The sequence below is a fragment of the Sander lucioperca genome, chromosome 16, assembly GCF_008315115.2.
Source record: "Sander lucioperca isolate FBNREF2018 chromosome 16, SLUC_FBN_1.2, whole genome shotgun sequence".
In the NCBI taxonomy this organism is placed as follows: Eukaryota; Metazoa; Chordata; class Actinopteri; order Perciformes; family Percidae; genus Sander; species Sander lucioperca.
Window position 1 is genome coordinate 9,465,562 of NC_050188.1, and position 16,926 is coordinate 9,482,487.

Below are 16,926 nucleotides of genomic sequence, written 5' to 3' on the forward strand. Positions count from 1 at the left end.
TGAACTGGTTGCAGTTCCACCAGAGTTCCATATAGGGGGCGCTCACAGGCCAGTGCAGAATGAATGGGACTCTATGGAGCTATACCCCTCAAAATCCACTTTTCTCAGAATATAATTTTTTGTCTAGTAATTTGAATGTTGCATTTGAAAGGGGAGGCTAAGAAAATACACACTGCTGGGTGTTAGATTTTTTTAAAGTGGCTTTTTTGTTCTAAAAAGCCTTTTAAAATGTCAATGATGTCATACACATATACGGCCAGAGATTCTGCTTTATGGAAGCTCTGAGTCACTTCCTTTTTTCTCTCGAGGCATCGACAACACAGCTAACAGGTTAGACTCTCCCTGTCAATACACGTGCTAGAAAGACGTTTGCTAATGTTTTAAAGACCACGCCGAAATATTCACTCTGGCATTCTGGTTCTGCTTCGGATGCCGTCAAACGGGATCTCCGATCGTAATCAGTCCTTCACTGACCAATCAGCATTCATTAGCAGAATGCTAGCGTGTTATGGGCAACAACGACTCAACCTGTAACAAATCGAAAGGGCATAAGTACTCGTTCATTCAACTTTCGACCTATAATCCATGTTGAACTTGCAAAAACTACAATCAAATCTGAGATTTCTCAACGACAATCACGCGAAAGAGACAAATTTAGCCGTCTAGCTCCATAGGGTCCCATTCATTTTGCACTGGACCGTGATCACCCCCAGTGGAACTCTGGTGGAACTGCAACCAAAGTAGGTACAATGGGGCTGAATAGGGAGTGGAACGGCTTTCCGTAGACGGGCTTTGGTATCGTCGTCTTTTCAGACCGTTTCACATTTTCCAATGTGTGTGTATGGGGTAATCTTTATAGTTAGAGTGGACGACAGAGTGGGGAGCTGTGGTACGATTCTCTGAATTTTCTTCAAACAAATTGCTCTCTCCCCTATAGTTTTCACTCTTCATACATCATTGTTGGTCAAAATGTAGGAAATTTTGTGGCGGTCGCAGACATGTAACTATGGAATCCACCGGACCTAAACTTTTGGCTCTCCTTATACCAACTGCCGATAGAAACAATGAAAAAAAATGGAGCTGCAGTAATATTCTCTGAATTTTTTTCCAAACAAATTGCTCTCTCACCTACAGTTTTCACTCTTCATACATCATTGTTGGTTCAAAATGAAGGACATTTTGTGCCGGTGGCAGACATGTAACTATGGAATCCATCGGACATAAACTTTTGGCTCTGTTCATACCAACTGCCGATAGAAACAATGAAAAAATAATTATTTTGCTGGTTCCCTATACATTTGCTTGGCAACCATGATCTCCACCAATCAGAGACGTTGCTGTTACGCTTAGGATTGTGGGTAGTGCAGTACTTTAACACACATACACACACACACGCATTCTCACACACGCACACAAACGCACACACACATACACACACATACACACACACATTCTCACACACACACACACACGCACACGCACACGCGCACACAAACACACACATTCTCACACACACATTCTCACACACACACACACACGCACACGCACGCGCACGCACACACACATTCTCACACACACACACACACACACACGCACGCGCACGCACACACACATTCTCACACACACACACACACGCACACACACGCGCACACACACAAACACACACACATTCTAACACACACACACACACACACACACAAACACACACACATTCTAACACACACACACACACACACACACACACATTCTCACACACGCACACACACACACGCACACGCACGCGCATGCACACACACATTCTCACACATTCTCACACACACACACACACGCACACACACACACGCGCACACACACAAACACACACACATTCTAACACACACACAAACACACACACATTCTAACACACACACATTCTAACACACACACACACACACACACACACATGTTTGACCCATGGAAGATACTGTCTCCTCCTCTCACCACTCCCTCACTCTGGAAATCACCATAGCAACAAGTTCTTAAACACACACCTCCTATCATGGACACTCTTTACTCGAGGCCGTGTTGTCCTCTCTTTACAGGAAAGCAGAGTAAAGGTAGCTCAGATCAGCTGTTACTAATGGTATTAACTATATACCTGTGGTGACAGTGGCCTTTACTTAACCATTGTCGAATCACTTTAGCAACACGTATTGCCACAGGAGGAGGAGAAGAAGAAAAGGCGAGGACAAGAAAACCTAAAACCACATCAATTTGTTTGCCAGACTTTTATCTCTCTTGTGATGATAATATTTTGCCGTTTGGACTCGGTCACTTCCATTCGGAACTTCAGAGGTATAATCTTCATTAAATGGACATTTTTCACTTGTCAAACAGTCTCCCCCTCCTCCTCTAACACACACACAGAAAAGAGAGGAGGAGAAGCAGAAAAGAGGAGAGGGAGAAAGGAAGAGAGGAGAGGAAAAAAGAAGAGAGGAGGAGGAGAGGAAGGAAGGAAAAGTGCTATTTGTCAGCTAACATGATGTCATGATGGACTAACTGACCAACTGACTGACTCCTAACTGACTTAAGGCCTCAACACCAACAGCTGTTTTCCACCAGACTCCATGTAAATAATCAATACTTTAAGCATTCTGAACCCACCAGACTCCATGTAAATAATTAGTAATTTAAACATCCTAAACCCACCAGACTCCATGTAAATAATTAGTACTTTAAGCATCCTGAACCCACCAGACTCCATGTAAATAATCAGTAATTTAAGCATCCTAAACCCACCAGACTCCATGTAAATAATCAGTACTTTAAGCACACACACACACACACACACACGCACACGCACACGCACACGCACACGCACACACACACACACACACACACACACACACACACACACACACACACACATACACAGACACACATTTAAAAAAAAAACAAAAAAAAACACCAGACTCCATGTAAATAAACAGTCATTTAAGCATCGTAAAGCCCACTTCATTCAAAGTCGACAGAAACCAAATAAAACTATTAAAAGCGGTTTTTAATATTCTCTACACTGTTCCAACCATCACAACTCTTGTGTTAGTTGAAATAAACACATAGTTTACTGATTTACATGTAAAAACATATGTTGGCTCTATACACGCTAAAAGTACAGATTTTTAAATGGAGTCTGGTGGGTTTAGCGCCAGCTTCTTCATAGCTGTTTCTGGTAAACAAGAAACGTTAAAGAAACACTGTATGTATTTAAAATGTAAGCAAAACTTTGGTATTTTATATATATATATATATATATAGTATTGCTAAGGCTCGCATCACTACACCCACCAGACTCCATGTAAATAAACAGTACTTTAACCTTTCTGTAGGCCTAAGTGGTACTACGTTGTACTCTGGTCTTGACCTGTATGCATTTGTGGTGTCTTGTAAGCCCATCCATCCATTCCCTATTGCTATTGTTAAAAAAATTTATTCTGTCTCTCTCAGTGACAGTGTGACCTATGTACATCAATACAGCTACTGCTATTAATACTTAGCTAGTGTTATTCGGATATGCACCAAGTAGTAGGCACACTGTCAAAATTTCTTCCGGAATTTTCTAGTTATATATGTTATTTCCAAATGTGTAAAGTAACTCAAAACTAAATCTGTAATGGAGTAAAAAGTGTTTGTCTCTGAAATGGGCTAGATGTATAAAACTGCATAACATTGCAGATACTCAAGTAAGTGCATTCAAAATGTACTTAAGTACTGTATTTGAGTAAATGTACTTACTTTCTCCCACTGCAAAAGAGTAAACTTTATTTTTTTTTTAAACCTATTGTATATTTAGTATTGTATTTTCTGTCCCTGAAACACTTTGGTTGGTTGGTACGATCACCAACACAGAAGAACTAAAGTACAAATCAAAAGTGAGTAATTTTAAGAAGAGAAAGAGTAACTTGTTTGGCTTCACTGTAACATAATACTTGCTTCACTTCTCCTCCTTAAATCAAAAGTAATGAAGGAACTGATGCAGCATAAAGCACAACAGAAATGACACCGATGTAGCTTCTTCTCCACACTTCATCTCATTTAGTTTGACAGATGTTTGACAGATGAGTTTAAATATCTTATAGAATAAAATAGACAGGGGACCCATATTGCATCAGCATGTTGGAAGAAACGGGGCCCGAGTGGTTGTCTGAGGAAGTGAAAACCGGAGTGCGTGTGTGGATTGAATTATAAATAGCCATTGTTTTTATCTGTGTCCGTAGACGACCATCATTGCCATAGAGTTTGATGGAGGGGTCGTGCTGGGGTCTGATTCTCGAGTGTCTGCAGGGTAAGTTTGTGCGTGCGTGTGTATTCATGCACTGCAGTGTCTCTATCTGCATAGTTGACACCAGGGATTATTTAGCTTCTCATGCATAATGACCCCGATATCCTTCCACCTCTTCATCTTTCCTTACATGCAGAATATCTTGCTTTTTTGGATTAGATTAGATGCATTTTTTATTGTCATTGCACAGATAAACGATTACATTAAGTTAATCATCTTACCAGAAGGGTAGAGAAATGAGCATACATAGTGATAATATATAAATAAACTAAAAATGAATATGCTAAGATGTAAATACACTAAGATATATACAGAATGAAAAACCCACAATCACACTCGCTCTCCCTCTCCATTCCTCCATCCAGGTCCTCAGTGGTGAACAGGGTGATGAACAAGCTGTCTCCCCTCCATGACAAGATCTACTGTGCTCTGTCGGGCTCTGCAGCAGACGCTCAGACCATCGCTGAGATGGTCAACTACCAGCTCGACGTCCACAGGTAAATACACACTCAAAGAAGAGCCCATACAGTGAGCAAGGACTATTTTACACAGTTTATGCATTCATATAATTGATCAGCTAATAGTGTCCCTTAATGGTGTAAAGATGGTTCCTGAGAAATTCTGAATACAATATAAAAACTCCACTGAGTGAAATGTTTTGACTTTCATCAACAAGGTTCAGCTATTGGCAGCTTAAACGTAAAGTTATCAATAATGTTATACATTGTTGTTGTGCAAGTGAAACTACAATGCACAAGGTGTTTTTCTTTCTCTTTTTATGGGAGACACTGTATCCTGTTACTGTTACAATATGTTTTTATGCCATAACTCAAGAATTCCTATGCTTATTATGATAATATTTAACACAAAATGTCTACTAGGGTAAAATGATTAAGTGATGACATTTCATATACAAACAGTCAAAGGTCAACTTCACTGTGACATCATAATGCAAAAATGATGTTCTGGCCATTATTCAACGCCATAACTCAGGAACAGGAAGGGAGAATGATACTGAATTAAATCTTTCGTGCCCACCTTGAAACTGTGGTGATTGTATAGAGGTTGCCAGGTTGAAGATGTGTGTGCAGCATCCACGTTTAGCCAAAAAATACACTTAATACCTTTTTTTTTATTCCTTCAAAGTCTGCACTTCATATATTATATGAGTCTGAACAGACATCTATTTAACGGCAACTTGATTGGTTGGCAGACAGGGGCGATTCTAGGATCAAACCTTTAGGGGGGCTCAGCCCCGTATGAGAATGTGACACAGATACAGTGCCTTGCAAAAATGGTTTATGTCATCTGAAAGATTATTAGAAAAATAAAGTTTATAATGTCAAAATGAATGTCTTTAACTTCTGCTAAAGTGACCTTGATGTTGATAAAAGATTGTAGACGTGGTCTTGTTGCTGCTGGAGGCTTTGAATAAAAGATCTTATCTAACAAACACACTTGATGTTATTGGTGTTCATACAGAATGAATGACATTATGGTCTGTCTGTCTGATCTGTCGCCGTACCCTTTGACCTCTCCCAGGTGTTTGCAACCCTGAATGGTCTCCTGACGAGGCAACCTTTTGCAGTCGGGGGCTCTGGCAGCTCGTATGTTTATGGGTTTGTTGATGCTGAATATCGTAAGGGCATGAACAAGGAGGAGTGCCAGCAGTTTGTTGTCAACAGTAAGTGGTTTTTTGTCAGACATATTGTGGGATAATGAAAGAGAAACCAGACATTTGCTGACTCTTGTATTGGCTGCTGAATAGAGCTAACTATTCTATAATTGTATGTTATATAAAGTATTTTTTCCTATTAGAACTTTCCTCACCTTTCTCACCCCTTCTCTTATTGTCTTTCTCTCTCTTGTAGCTCTCTCTTTGGCAATGAACCGTGATGGCTCCAGTGGCGGCGTGGCCTATATTGTCTCCATTGATGAACACGGCACAGAGGAGAAAGTCATTCTAGGGAATGACTTACCAACCTTCTTTGATCAGTGATACACATGTAGTTTTTTTTCATCCCTATTTTGCTAAGCCACTGTTGTGCAGGTTACAATTAGGTATTTGTTTTGCTCCCAATAGTCATTATTGCACACTAATACAGCTTATAACCTAAAAATTAAGAATACTTTGACTAATAATTCTATTCACGAAAATGCATTGTTCTATGATTCCCAAAGCTATGTCAACTGTAACATTAGGTAGCCTTGGTGTGTGTATACTGTAATTTAAAAGCTGCTCACTCCCTCAGATCATCAGATAAAGCTGATTAAGTTTGTGGCTCATCATTAGGGACTTTGAAATATAACAAAGAAGAAGGTTATCTCACCAGAGGGATGACAGAAAACATTTTGTTAGCTCTGTCCCTTCACCAAGTTCAGGACAGCTATACAGAGGTAGACATGGAAATTGCCCCTGTGTCTGTCGAATGGTCTCTAGCCATCAGGTCACTTCCTTCTCTTAAACTTGTGTTGACTTAGGGTCAAATTGACCCGTTTTCAATTTTTGTTTTATATCAGAAAATATGGGACGTAGAAGGGAAGCGCTGAAAATGTAAAGAAGAAAAATTTTACAATTTAAAACATTGGAAAAAGCAAAAACAAACTGAAAAAAAAGGCGTCAAAAAAGATTGACGGGAAGACCGTACAAGGGTTAAACTTGTTGCAAGACCAATTTTTCAGTCCATATGGCTCCAGTTTGTGTTTTAATGGTCCTGAGTGGCAAAGTAAATGAAAGTAAATGCACCTTCCTTTCACAAAAACCTGAAGAACCCCCATAGACTGTATATTAACAGTCTATGAGAATCCCTGCCGTTCCTTTATCCTCACTAGTCCCACAGAACACTCCCACACTTTCTCTAACAGCAGCTGTTGTCTGTCAGGTATTCAGTCTGACAACATATCAGCAAAAAGTGAAAGTCAAATTTGTTGCACAACCAGAAGATTATGTCACCCTTTTTTCTGCACGACAAGAGTGTTTTAGGATTAAGATGCTTATTGATGGTTTGTCACCTGCAGGATTTGCCTGAACATAAGTAAAAGCATGATTAAATTGACATACATTTTGTATGAATGGACACTAGCATATCAAAACATGATTTAATGTCAAAAATAATTAAAGGCCATGTGTTGAAAGATTCACTTTTTGGTTTCTCACTTTACAATGAACTACGCTGTTTTTTATGAGAATGCTGACACTTGATGTTATAACAGCAGTTTTCATCCAGGTGGTTAGTTAGGAGGAAGAACAAGATGATGACGTTACAAATAATTCTTAAACTAAGGGATTCACATGTGTAACCACTCAGTTTAGGACTCCTGAATTGTCCTAATTCAAAGTTTGGTTCTGTGCGGTTCAGGGAAACCCCTGGTTTTGCCGGAAAATGAAACTGAAAGTGGATGAAAACTACAACACTGGTCTCGCTGCGACAGAGCAGGTCATACGAGGACGAGTGTTGCTGTGAAATGGCAGGCAATACAACTTCAGTAACCCGCAGAACAGTTGCTTTAATTTTAGCAGTTTGCGTCGACCTTTCCTTGTTTTACGCATCGGGATGTGTAGTGACGCACAGCGCGTTTGGACATCTTGCGCGTCTCTGGGTGTCTGCGGCTCTCCGGTGTTTGGCACTCACTGCTGTAACTCTGCTCATCCTCGGAGACCTCAGCCCGTTGCTGGTTCGTGTTATAACGGCGCACAGTCTGCTGCCCGCGGTGTTTGAGACCGGAGCCAAAGCTCTCTACCATGAGGAGACACAATGTGGCATGTTGGCGGATATGCGCTGCTGGCTCATGTGTACCGGAGCGTCGCTGGCCGGTGCATTGTTTTGGGAAATCATCTTCCCGGACACCGACGATGCGGCCGCCGGTAAAGAGAAGAAGCAGAAAGCCAGAGTGCTGTTTATGAGGGTCCTCTACCTGTACAAACCCGACTATCTGCTGCTGCTTGGAGGACTTCTGTTCCTCACGCTGGCTGTTTTGTGTAAGTACAGCAGAGGATGATGATGATGATGATGATGATGATGATGTTGATGATCATGATGATGATCATGATGATGATGATGATGATGAATTCAGTAGTAAATAGATGTTAAGGAAATGGAAGATTGAGAATGGTCAATTATCAACAACACAATTGAAAGCACTGTCAAGTTCATTATTTGCATTTTTCTTTTTACATTTGAGTCTCAATGCTGGAATACTAACTCCAGCCTTAAAATAGTTGCTTTACTTGTTAAATAGTGTTTTACTATTTAAGAAACATGTACATATTTTGCTTTTATTCATATGTTCTCTAGTTGTCTTTGTCTTTGTTCTGTTTACTTAACTTTGTTCTATTTATTAATTTTGTTATGCACACTGCTGAAGAGCTGCTAAACAGATTGTCATTGTACTCTACATGAGCACGACAATACAGATCGATCTATCTATCTATCTATCTATCTATCTATCTATCTATCTATCTATCTATCTATCTATCTCTTGGGATACACAGGACCACATTCACAATGATGCCAACCATATGTTGATATTCATGGCTGATGTATTTTCATCTCTCTGTGTGTCTCTTCTCAGGTGAAATGTTCATCCCGTTCTACACTGGGAGAGTCATTGACATCCTCAGCAGTCAGTACCAACCAAATGAATTCATATCTGCGCTCCTCTTCATGGGCCTGTACTCTCTGGGAAGGTATGGGGTAATGTTTTTTACCTTCACATTCATCCTCCAGCATGTGTCTGTGGCCGACAGGTACTATCTAACTGACTCTCTCTTTGATTGATTTATCAGCTCTGTGAGTGCAGGCTGCAGAGGGGGTCTCCTACTTTGTGCCATCAGTGGCTACACATGCAGAGTGAAAGTCAAGCTGTTTGGGGCTTTGACCAAACAGGAAATTGGATTCTTTGAGACCACAAAGACAGGTAAGGCTCTTATTATATAACATGCAAATACACTGTATTCATAATGACAAGGAAGGTCAGATTGGACAATATACTGTAGATCAAACTAAACAACAATACAGAACAAGACAAGACAAGATAAACTAAAAAAAGACAGATTATAGCAGGACATACGAGGATGTAACAGGACAAGACGTACTGGATACATGATCATTTCTATTCATTTTTTTGTGTAGGTGAAATTACTTCCAGGTTGTCTAAAGACACCACCTTGATGGGAAGAACAGTGGCTCTGAACGTCAATGTGCTGCTGAGGACATTCATCAAGACACTGGGCATGATCTCCCTGATGATGAATCTTTCATGGAAGCTCACATTCCTCGTATTAATGGAGACGCCTATCACTGGCCTCATTCAGAACATCTATGACACACACTACCAGGTAAAAGGCAGATTATATATTATTATATACAATATATATGTTATCCATTACAAAGAAACTATTTTAGGCATTTTAACTGATTAAACAATTGTGATTTTGCATATAGACCCTTATGTCTTTCAAAAGTCAAATGGTGCTCAGAAAGAGAAAACTATTATTTAAACAATTGTTGTGCCTATCTTCTGTGACTCTAATGCCAATAGTTTTTTTTTTAGATGTTTAATCAGATTAAAATGGTTTTTTTTCCTGCCTAGGGTTGGGTACCGAAACCGGTAGTATTCGGACCGGATTAGAACGCAAATTTCGGTTCCTCATTTCGGTTCCACTTAGTGTGTAGACTGAAATATTTTCCCTCTGTCACTCCGAAACGGACGTAAAAATATCACACTTTCTTTATAGTATACCGTTAGCTAGGTACCGTAAATGTAGGCTACTTTTAAAATGCCATATTTTCCCTCTGGGCTCACCAAAACGGACGTAAAAGCATATTAACCATTCACTGCACGTGATCGCTAGTAAACATATTACACTTGCTCTGCTAGTCTATCGTTAGCTAGCTAGCTTTTAGTGCATTTAAAATGCCTAAAGCGAAGCGGTCAAAAGTGTGGCTGATTTCACAGCCGAGGATTCGCAAAATGCAACAAATGCTTCAAAACGATTACGTGCAAAGGGGGAAGCTCGTCGAATTTATTGAAACATGCACACCGACACAAGACTTAGGTTTACTTATTATATATTTAAATACTTTAAAACGTTAATATATTGTTAAATTTAAATAATTTAAAAGAATCGGTTTAGGAATCGGAATCGTTTTAAAAGTACCGGTTCGGCATCGGAATCGTAAAAATCCAAACGATACCCAACCCTATTCCTGCCCCCAATGTACAGGGCTCGGGTTTGCCCTTACTTATATAAAAAATTAGCTGAGGTAGTAAGATAGAAAAATAAAAGAATTGTCCTTTTTATTCCTTCCTCAGCGGCTAACCCTGGCAATGCAGGCCTCAATGGCCCTCACAAATGAAGTCGCTAATGAGGTATTGTCTGGTATTCATGTGGTCCGGAGCTTTAACACAGAAAAACATGAGGCCCGTCGCTATGATGACCGCTTGATGGACACACACAATATCAAGACCCGTCGGGACACTGTCACGGCTGTTTACCTACTCGCACGAAGGGTGAGAAGTTTGTAATTTTTGGTAGATTTCTTTTTTTAAATACATGGAGGCTATTATTGATCATATCCAGGGGCGCCGTATAGGGGGGAAAAGTTAGGACAATTCCAAGGGCCCATGACTGACAGGGGCCCCAAAAAATAGGTAAAAACTAATATAAAATTATTAAACCATCATCATTCAGTATATATATTTCAAATATAATAATAAAATTAATGATCTCTTTGTTTTTACTTGTTTTTGGCAGTAAAAGTTAACTATCCCCATTGACCAAAAAGTAAACATCCATAGACCGACCACCCCCCTGTATCTGCATGAAATGGTTTGGTCCTGCTGTAGCGCACTCACTCAGTGACGGACGGTCAGGTGTTTAGTTGCAGTCAGTAGATACTGTCGGTACACGATCCGTTCTGCACATGCGCAAGATAATACTGTTTTACGTATCCATACGACCTGCACGATCTGTTCCACGCTAGCCTATGGCTAGCCTCCACCGGGAAGCTAACGTTAGTTTAGCTAACAGCTAATTCGGCTAACCGCTAGCTGACAGCTAGATTCAGTCTAAAATAACGTTAACTCAAACGTAATGGGAAAAGCAGGCTACAGCTAAATTAAGACTTCACAGTAATAACAATAAAGACAAGTATTGAGTGATTGTATTTTAAATGAGCACAAGTAAAGTAGAACTGACGTAACAGCTGTTATATATGTTAGGTGTTTGTTATATATGTCAACGTTTATTTTCAAGTTTTATTTTGAGTGTCTTTTAAAGTTATTACATGCTGTCTCAGCTAGCGGTTAGCCGAATTAGCTGTTAGCTAAACTAACGTTAGCTTGGCTGTCGACCGGAAGCGTGGAACAGATCGTGCAGTGTCGTAAATCCTCGTACAACCGCGCATGCGCGAACATTTTGCGCATGTGCAGAACGGATCGTGCAGGCAGAACGGATCGTGTACCGACAGATACGCCAGAAATACAGTGATCACAATGTTGCTAAGTAACGTTAAATCAAAATCTGGTTTTCAAAAAAGGAAAGAGAGAAAAGAGAGAGAGGAAAGACAAAGGAAAGGGTGTCAAACTGTAACCCCATTTTTCACCAAGAAAGGTGGGTAGCCTATAGTCTGTGAGTGGTATTAACCTGTTGGCTTAATGTCCATAGTGAAATATAAGCTAGCTAGCTACAAACTAGTGTTAGCCTACATTTAATCACCATTTAATCAGTGCAGGGAAACGTTTAGCAAGATATTCATATTAAATCATTGTCCCTGCCCCTTTTAGCAGACTTAACAACAGATGAGTCAGCAGCAGCTTGAAAAAGTTAATATATATTTAAGTTTGTTCGTTTTTCTTTTTTTAAATCTTTCATTAATAATTATAATAATAATTAATAATAATAATAATAATTTTGTTAAGAGAATTTTCCATTTTGTCAAATTTTACAATAAAAATACATTGAGACTGTAAAAGATGGCCTTCAGCACATTGTTTATGGTTGCTTTTAATCTTGCATCAAATAGTGAACTGCATACTAGACTTGCATGCATGTACAAATCACCAGCAGTAAATATTGTGCTAGTACTAGTATTGAACTACAAGAAGAAAGACAGTTGCAAGCCTTTAAGTTATGTAAAGCTTTTGATGGGACAGTTAGGTCCTAGAGATGTGGTGACAACAGCTGCGCAGAGGGGGCCCAGTTTGATTTTTTTGTCATGGGGCCCAAAATTCCTGGCGGCGCCCCTGATCATATCATTGTTTATAATCCCATTTAACAGTTGTTGTTCCCCGCTGTGTGCATGTGTGTCTATAGATGACAGGGTTGGGCATGCAGGTATTTATGTTATACTACGGCAGGCTGTTCATCCGGAGTGGACAGATGACAACTGGCAACCTGGTTTCCTTCATCCTCTACCAATCAGACCTCGGAGACAACATCAGGGTATGCAACTGCTGGGTTTTAATAAGCACACACATACACTTTACTCATTGTTAAAAGATAATAGAAAGAAGAAAGAAATCTTTTGAGATTGCTTTCAAAAGAAGAGTAAAGTATGGAGCTTTCATGTTCTCAGGAAGGATATCCTATTGGCTCATAGCTTTTAAGCAAACATACATATCGTGTCTGTCCTACACTTTTCTAAACACATGAGTGCTTGCAAAAATATTTCCATTTACCATACTGCAACTCTGACTCTATAAATGAAAACGTGTTATTAAGTAATCAGTTTTATGACTGCCATCTTCCAGACACTCGCCTACATCTTTGGCGACATGCTGAACTCGGTAGGGGCTGCTGGGAAAGTGTTTGAGTACTTGGACCGAAAACCTCAGGTCAGCACGGAGGGAACACTCAAACCTGATCAGCTGACGGGACACGTCAGCTTCCGCCATCTCAATTTTGCCTATCCTGCGTCCCCAAACAAAACAGTGCTGCAGGTGAGGTCTGACCGGCAGGTAGACAAGAGTAATTCTCTGTTTGAATTTGGACATTTCATAAAACAAAGTTTGAAAAGAATATTGGAAACTATAGAAAGTGACAAACAAAATGGCATTATTTAACAGGTTTTCCCTCCCAAATATTTACAGCTACCTATGAACTATATATGTATAGTAAACTACAGACACAAAATTATCTGTGTTCATTGTTATCTTCTTGTTTCAGGACTTTTCTTTGGAGCTGAAGTCAGGTCAGATGACGGCACTGGTGGGTCCATCTGGAAAAGGAAAAAGCACCTGTGCGAGTCTGCTTGAGCGATTCTATGAGCAGCAGAGTGGAGAAATCCTATTGGACAATGAACCACTGAAATGTTATGACCACCGTTTCCTCCACAAGAAGGTAATTAATTGTTACTGCTTTTTCGGATGATGCACACCACTCTCTTCTTCCGCTCTCGTCTGTTATCTGTGTTTAAATTGTTTTTCAAATAGTCAAACAGTCCTACGGGGAGAAATCTATGTTGAAAGCAGCATAGATAACAATTTTAGACAATTTAGACCAGAATGCAGTTTAACAACGATCATTACTTACTGAGTAATGGACCTGATGGTGATGATGGCCCAGACTTACTGGAAGAACTTACACTGTTAGAAAATCCATAGGAATCCGGGCTAATATACTGTGTTAATATGAAGGAATTTTCTGTAATTTTTCACAGGTGTTTTACCATATTTAGATTTTTTGTATTAACAGAAATGTCCATTAAAGGTACAGAGGATATACTGTAAATTTACAGAATTTCCCGTTTTTTGGATTAACAGGAGTGTCTGTAAACTTAACAGAAAAGGTATTGGCAATTTTCTGCCAGGACGTTTTTTCTACAGATGTTTTTCTTACAGTGTGGGGTATACACAGTAGAAAAATGCATAATGTTCATGGCTTTTCTTTGGGAGCTAATAAGTGAGATAATAATATTATTTAATTAAGACCATCAAGCTAGTAGTAGTTGTATTATATTCATTATATATCTAAATGTGTCCGAAGATTTGAGTGTGAATTTTGCTTTTCTATGTATAACATGAGTCATTCATTCAGTCACGCTGATGAGAGTGTGTTTAACAGATTGCAGTGGTGAGCCAGGGCCCTGTGCTCTTCTCCGGCTCCATCAGAGACAACATCGCCTACGGGCTTGATGAATGCTCATTGGATGAGATCCAGGAAGCGGCACGCAAAGCCAACGCCCATGACTTTATTAAGCAGCTGGAAAAAGGCTACGATACAGGTAAAGTTTTAACCCTTTGTGCTGTTTTACATGTCTGAATGCCTGTATAGAAACCTGCTTTGCAAGATGTTTTACTTTTTATTTAGTTATCTGAAACATTTATGTAGATTCAATTTGTGCATAATAAAGGCTAAATATAGGACTTGGGGTCTCATCATACCTCTAGTACTTGAGTTTTGAATTCCTCGTATCTTTCTGCATCATACCTTGAACACCAATCTTTTATGGTTTTATAATATCCATTTCTCAGAGGTGGGTGAGCGTGGCGGCCAGTTATCCGAGAGCGAGAAGCAGAGGATCGCCATTGCTCGAGCTCTGGTCAGACAGCCACAGGTCCTCATTCTGGATGAAATAACCAGCTCTCTGGACTCAGAGAGTGAAAACAAGGTAATTAAGTCACAACTTTTAACACAGTGGAATAGTGAGTTAAATGTGGATGATGACCCGAAGACTCTTTATCACCAGAGGGGAATACATTCTGAATGGTTGTCTGCAGGTGTTCACCTGTGGCCTCAAAAATAGGTGTTAGTATTTAATAAATAAAGGATGTGCTGCACACGTGTAGACATGTGCTCACATATCCTTCTTTGCCCAGTTAATCAAGAATTGAGAATTGCCCTCATAAAACCAAGCAATATAAAGTACATGCTTTCCTTAGAGTTTCCAGGAGGATAATCAAGACCTGGTGAAGACAAATTAAATTACCACGTTTTTATTGCTTAGAGCTCAAAGCTCGAGAAGGAACACAACTTGCTTCAGAAAAGATTAATGTGCTGTGCTTCCTTTAAAAGTGTGTCTACCTAGCTCCAAAGCATTTAGGCTGTTTGTGCAGGCCAATTGTCTTACACTGCTTAATAGAAAAGTCGAACAACAAACTATATACAGTATTTTATGACCCATCTTGAAGAAATGTCATATAATCCATCTGATAAGTAACATAATTAAGCCTGTTTGTTGACTTCTTGGTCACTAGTCTTGCATGCATGCTCTATGTACTGACAGTCATATTCATTCTCAGTAAATGTGTTGCGTCCCTTATTTTTGCAATTTCAGTCCTTCAAATGAGCACTATAGTATTTATATGTTTCTGAACGAGCTACTGAAGTGCAAAGCTGCATATCGTCACCTTCCTAAATTAAAATGGCATTTTTTGACAAAAAATACTTTTTTTGCCTAAATCATCTCCTCATGGTGCTGGCCACCTCTGGTAAAATTCCCTACAGCCTCAGTTGAACAGGTCTTGTGATTCTACACCTTTAGTATAATGGCCTATGTCAAGCGTGTGACTTAAGCCATTCAGTTTTTTGTGATTTCTGAAAAACCTGAAATTTTTTTTTTTTGCCTAAATCATCTCCTCATGGTGCTGGCTACCACTGATAAAATTGCCTACATCCTCAGCTGAACAGGTCTTGTGATTCTACACCTTTAGTATAATGGCCTATGTCAGTTTTTTGTGTTTTCTGAAAAACCTGAAAAAATGACATAGGCCATTATTTTAGGAAGGTGACGATATGTAGGTCTGGTGAAATTATGTAACTCCTTGTTTACTCTTTTCTTCTTTTATATAACCCTTTATATATCAAAATTAAATTAAATTGATTGATTCTTCTGAAATAATAAATATTTCTGTAAATTTGACTCTGCACAGATTCAGCAGGCCCTGGCTAGTTGTCCCAACCAGACCCTGCTGGTGATCGCTCACAAGCTGAAGACCATCGAGAGGGCAGATCAGATCGTTGTGATCGGTGACGGCAGAGTTGAGGAGCGAGGGACTCACCAGGAGCTGATGGACAGGAAGGGGAGCTACTACAAACTGAGAGAGCAGCTCTTCACCGAGGGAAACTCACCACAGTGACACGCTGCTGTCACTGAGCTGATGCTGCAGCGCGATGTTTTCTGTGAGAGAAATGTTCTGCTGTGCTGCACGTGTTGGACAGCAGGACCAACAGCAGCTAACCTGATAAAAATGGGAGCTGGAGTTTATGTAAATATTTTTTTTTTATAAATAGGTATATTGAAAATGAAAGAATATGGATGAATGTTTGTTTTTTCCAGAAATGTATGTATTCTGTAATGTGCTAAAAAGCACCTTCTTAAGTTTAGAAGTATACTTCTGTTCTTATTTCAGAATCAGAATCAGAATAAATAACAAATACTTTAATAATCCCAGGGGGAAATTATTTTTGTTACCACTCCAGGTATACAAACAACATATACAAACAACATATATTATCCAGACTTTTAACATATATAATAAAAACAAATATACAGTAATAATAAATAAAATATGAAATGTACAGTGTTATGTGCAAATAGTGCAATAAAAAGAGAAAATGATTGTTTATTTTGCTGACGGTTGGAATTACATTAGATATTGTA

General features: G+C 39.4%; 2 protein-coding genes and 1 long non-coding RNA gene across 3 annotated transcripts; 2 read left to right on the top strand and 1 right to left on the bottom strand.

Annotated features, from left to right (window-relative positions):
- The first annotated feature begins 4,126 nt into the window (after positions 1 to 4,126).
- On the top strand, positions 4,127 to 6,838 carry LOC116046347 (proteasome subunit beta type-9-like). The gene is made up of 5 exons (XM_031294691.2): positions 4,127 to 4,203; positions 4,257 to 4,324; positions 4,687 to 4,818; positions 5,833 to 6,005; positions 6,193 to 6,838. Exons 1-5 carry the CDS (start codon positions 4,153 to 4,155, stop codon positions 6,318 to 6,320), a joined length of 552 nt encoding a protein of 183 aa, XP_031150551.2. The 5' UTR covers positions 4,127 to 4,152; the 3' UTR covers positions 6,321 to 6,838.
- An 877-nt stretch (positions 6,839 to 7,715) lies between these two features.
- Positions 7,716 to 16,666, top strand: LOC116046338 (antigen peptide transporter 2-like). The gene is made up of 11 exons (XM_031294675.2): positions 7,716 to 8,300; positions 8,894 to 9,008; positions 9,108 to 9,238; positions 9,454 to 9,659; positions 10,637 to 10,834; positions 12,639 to 12,767; positions 13,076 to 13,264; positions 13,491 to 13,664; positions 14,388 to 14,547; positions 14,798 to 14,934; positions 16,196 to 16,666. Exons 1-11 carry the CDS (start codon positions 7,721 to 7,723, stop codon positions 16,400 to 16,402), a joined length of 2,226 nt encoding a protein of 741 aa, XP_031150535.1. The 5' UTR covers positions 7,716 to 7,720; the 3' UTR covers positions 16,403 to 16,666.
- Positions 15,712 to 16,061, bottom strand: LOC116046358. Its single transcript, XR_004104121.1, has 2 exons — positions 16,017 to 16,061; positions 15,712 to 15,869 (listed from the first exon to the last, which is right to left on the bottom strand). It is a non-coding gene; the product is annotated as an uncharacterized LOC116046358 (long non-coding RNA).
- Positions 16,667 to 16,926: the final 260 nt, after the last annotated feature.

Bases quoted from the DNA above. Each gene is read 5' to 3' on its own strand.
- LOC116046347 (XM_031294691.2), top strand. From the start codon at position 4,153: ATGTTGGAAGAAACGGGGCCCGAGTGGTTGTCTGAGGAAGTGAAAACC. The intron at 4,204-4,256 runs GTGCGTGTGTGG...CTGTGTCCGTAG, and splicing joins CTGAGGAAGTGAAAACCGGA to ACGACCATCATTGCCATAGA. The intron at 6,006-6,192 runs GTAAGTGGTTTT...TCTCTCTTGTAG, and splicing joins CCAGCAGTTTGTTGTCAACA to CTCTCTCTTTGGCAATGAAC.
- LOC116046338 (XM_031294675.2), top strand. From the start codon at position 7,721: ATGAAAACTACAACACTGGTCTCGCTGCGACAGAGCAGGTCATACGAG. The intron at 8,301-8,893 runs GTAAGTACAGCA...GTCTCTTCTCAG, and splicing joins CCTCACGCTGGCTGTTTTGT to GTGAAATGTTCATCCCGTTC. The intron at 14,935-16,195 runs GTAATTAAGTCA...GACTCTGCACAG, and splicing joins ACTCAGAGAGTGAAAACAAG to ATTCAGCAGGCCCTGGCTAG.